General features: G+C 39.0%; 1 protein-coding gene across 1 annotated transcript; it reads left to right on the top strand.

Moving 5' to 3' along the window:
• Window positions 1-392: 392 nt before the first annotated feature.
• On the top strand, window positions 393-1,351 carry LOC110540852 (olfactory receptor Olfr180). The gene has a single exon (XM_021627641.2). It carries the CDS (start codon window positions 398-400, stop codon window positions 1,349-1,351), a length of 954 nt encoding a protein of 317 aa, XP_021483316.1. The 5' UTR covers window positions 393-397.
• The last annotated feature ends 1,431 nt before the right edge of the window (window positions 1,352-2,782 follow it).

The raw sequence follows: 2,782 nt of genomic DNA, 5'->3' as shown, positions 1-2,782 counted from the left end.
ATTCACAGGGCAATTTACTTTTAAACAGCTCATTAACCCAGATTATAATAGTTTTTGGAAAGGTACCACAATACAGAAAAATATAGAACTCACAAAGGCTGACCATGAATTTATACAGACCTATCTTATAAATCATATATATTATTTATAAAATACATACATATATGTTATGTGAGGCCTTAAGGAGTTAGTTCAACAGACATCTCAAGACAATACTCATGTGAGCAGTCCGTGTATGATTTCTTTTCATATGACATAACCTATCATGATATATTTCAGGGGAAAGCTAAGGCAAATTGAACAGACCTTCACCTGTGAATTTAACTACAGAGGGAGAATTAGACATATACTAGCTATAATATCAAATTTCTTAACAAAATTTTGTCTCAGCCGAGAAATGAGACTGGAGAAGACAAATTACTCTTTGACAACAGAGTTCGTCCTGGTGGGATTCACAGACCAACCAGACCTGAAGATCCTTCTGTTCCTGGTGTTCTCTGCCATCTATCTGATCACCATGGTGGGGAATCTCGGGCTGGTGGCCTTGATCTACATGGAACGCCGTCTCCACACACCCATGTACATCTTTCTGGGTAACCTGGCTCTGATGGACTCCTGCTGCTCCTGTGCCATCACTCCCAAGATGCTAGAGAACTTCTTTTCTGTGGACAGAAGGATTTCCCTAGATGAATGCATGACACAGTTCTATTTTCTCTGTCTTGCTGAGACTGCAGACTGCTTTCTTCTGGCAGCAATGGCCTATGACCGCTATGTGGCCATATGCAACCCACTGCAGTACCACACCATGATGTCCAAGAAGCTCTCTGTTCACATGAGCATAGGCACCTTCATAGCCAGTAACCTGCACTCCCTGATTCATGTACTGTGTCTCTTAAGGTTAACTTTTTGTAAATCAAATCGCATTGATCACTTCTTCTGTGATATTCTTCCCTTATATAGGCTCTCCTGTACAGACCCATTTATCAATGAGCTAATGATATACATTTTTTCCATGCCAATTCAAGTCTTTACCATTTCTACTGTCTTGGTCTCATACTTCTGCATCCTTTGTACTATTTTCAAAATGAAATCCAAGGATGGAAGAGGAAAAGCATTTTCTACTTGTGGTTCCCACTTTTTTTCTGTGTCGATATTCTACATCTGCCTTCTCATGTATATTCGACCATTTGAAGAAGGGAATAAAGATATACCAGTGGCTGTGTTTTACACAATAATAATTCCTTTGTTAAACCCTTTTATTTACAGCCTGAGAAATAAGGAGGTCATAAATGCTGTTAAGAAAGTTATAAAAACTTACAGTATTTTGAAAAAATCTTCACCAGCTCACTAATTTCAGTTCATTAAAATGTTTTTGTTAATATAAAATATAGAAAAATTAAAATGTTATTTACATAAAGTAATAGTCTTCAAGTAATTACAATATTCTTCTTGGACAATCTACCACTGTAATTCCAAAGCAATTTGTCAATTATTCATCTAAATTACATAACTCAAATAGGTCAGTGTCAATTTAGTAGCTGTCATACTACTTTTAGTACCCTCACAGGATTTTCCAATACTATAGGTTCAGTAAACTAATACCAGATTACAATTAGATGCTTAAATGTTTAGGACGATCTTTTGATTAATATTGTCTAATTAATTGAACAATTTGGTGTGATTTTTCCAGTGATCAAAACTTGAAATTTTCAGACAAAATAAAAAAGAGAGAGAGTGATTATCATTCAGAAAATGTGACCAGGGCATACCTAAATTTACTAGCATTCCAGCATTGGGCAAAAAAGCAAGTATCATTACCACAATTACTTGGCTCTATCTGGCTAATAATGAATAAAAATGGGGGATATAGACAAACAGGTGTGGGCTTATAGGAAATATTATGAGAAGCCTTAACCTCCTCGTTGGAACATCCTGCGTCAGTTCTAGAACTAGCAGTGGTGGTGTCCGAGGTCTGAGTAGGTTCAGGAGACCATTGCCCCCAGGGGCGAGACGTGCTCCATGCCAATTGACTAACTCCATGTTTTCCTCCACTTTTGAAAGTCATTTAAGGTTCTTAAATTATTTTTATGTTACGCTCAGGATGCGAGGCTAAGCACTGCACTCAGGGTCAGCCGCTTTGGACCCAGAGAAGAGCATGTCTGGTTGCATGCAGGTTGATGCCCCAGGTCCCGCCTCTGAGAAAAAGGTATCAGACGGGTCTGATGCTCTTTGGGTCGATGACACCTAAATGAACATCGGTACAAAGTCCCAATTTATTTCTAATATCAGAGATCAGACCTCTACTCTTGCCTGACGCGTCTAAAACAAAAAGGGGGAACTGTAGAGAGCTGCGGAATGCTATGCCTTAAAGATGGAGCTGGTTTCCGCCTTCCACCTTCCCGATGGTGAGTGCTCTCTGTCACGAACAGTTCCACATTTGGCTAAGGCTGAGGATCTGGCTTGCTTCCATGTATGTGGACCTATCTGCATTGCCCACGTGGCACGCCTGGGTTGGCTACCCAGAGGCTATTTAAGCTGTGGGCTGGCTTTCCCCAGGGTCCGAGGATTGTTCAAGGTTCCTGAATAAACTGCATTGAAAAAAAAAAAACAAAACAAAAAAAAAAGAAAATGTGCTTTATCTTCTTCCCTACCTTCTTTCTCTGAACATTTTAAAGCTTTACTTCCCTAACAAGGAACGCTCTGAGGCTACTAACCAAAACTAACACAGTCAAACTATCTTATATTAACATAATCACTGGTCTTTAAAATACATTGTTTTATA

The sequence above is a fragment of the Meriones unguiculatus genome, chromosome 17 (genome assembly GCF_030254825.1).
Source record: "Meriones unguiculatus strain TT.TT164.6M chromosome 17, Bangor_MerUng_6.1, whole genome shotgun sequence".
In the NCBI taxonomy this organism is placed as follows: domain Eukaryota; kingdom Metazoa; phylum Chordata; class Mammalia; order Rodentia; family Muridae; genus Meriones; species Meriones unguiculatus.
Note: the sequence above shows the minus strand (reverse complement) of the source record. Positions and strands in the feature narration are given on the sequence as shown.

Bases quoted from the DNA above. Each gene is read 5' to 3' on its own strand.
- LOC110540852 (XM_021627641.2), top strand. From the start codon at position 398: ATGAGACTGGAGAAGACAAATTACTCTTTGACAACAGAGTTCGTCCTG.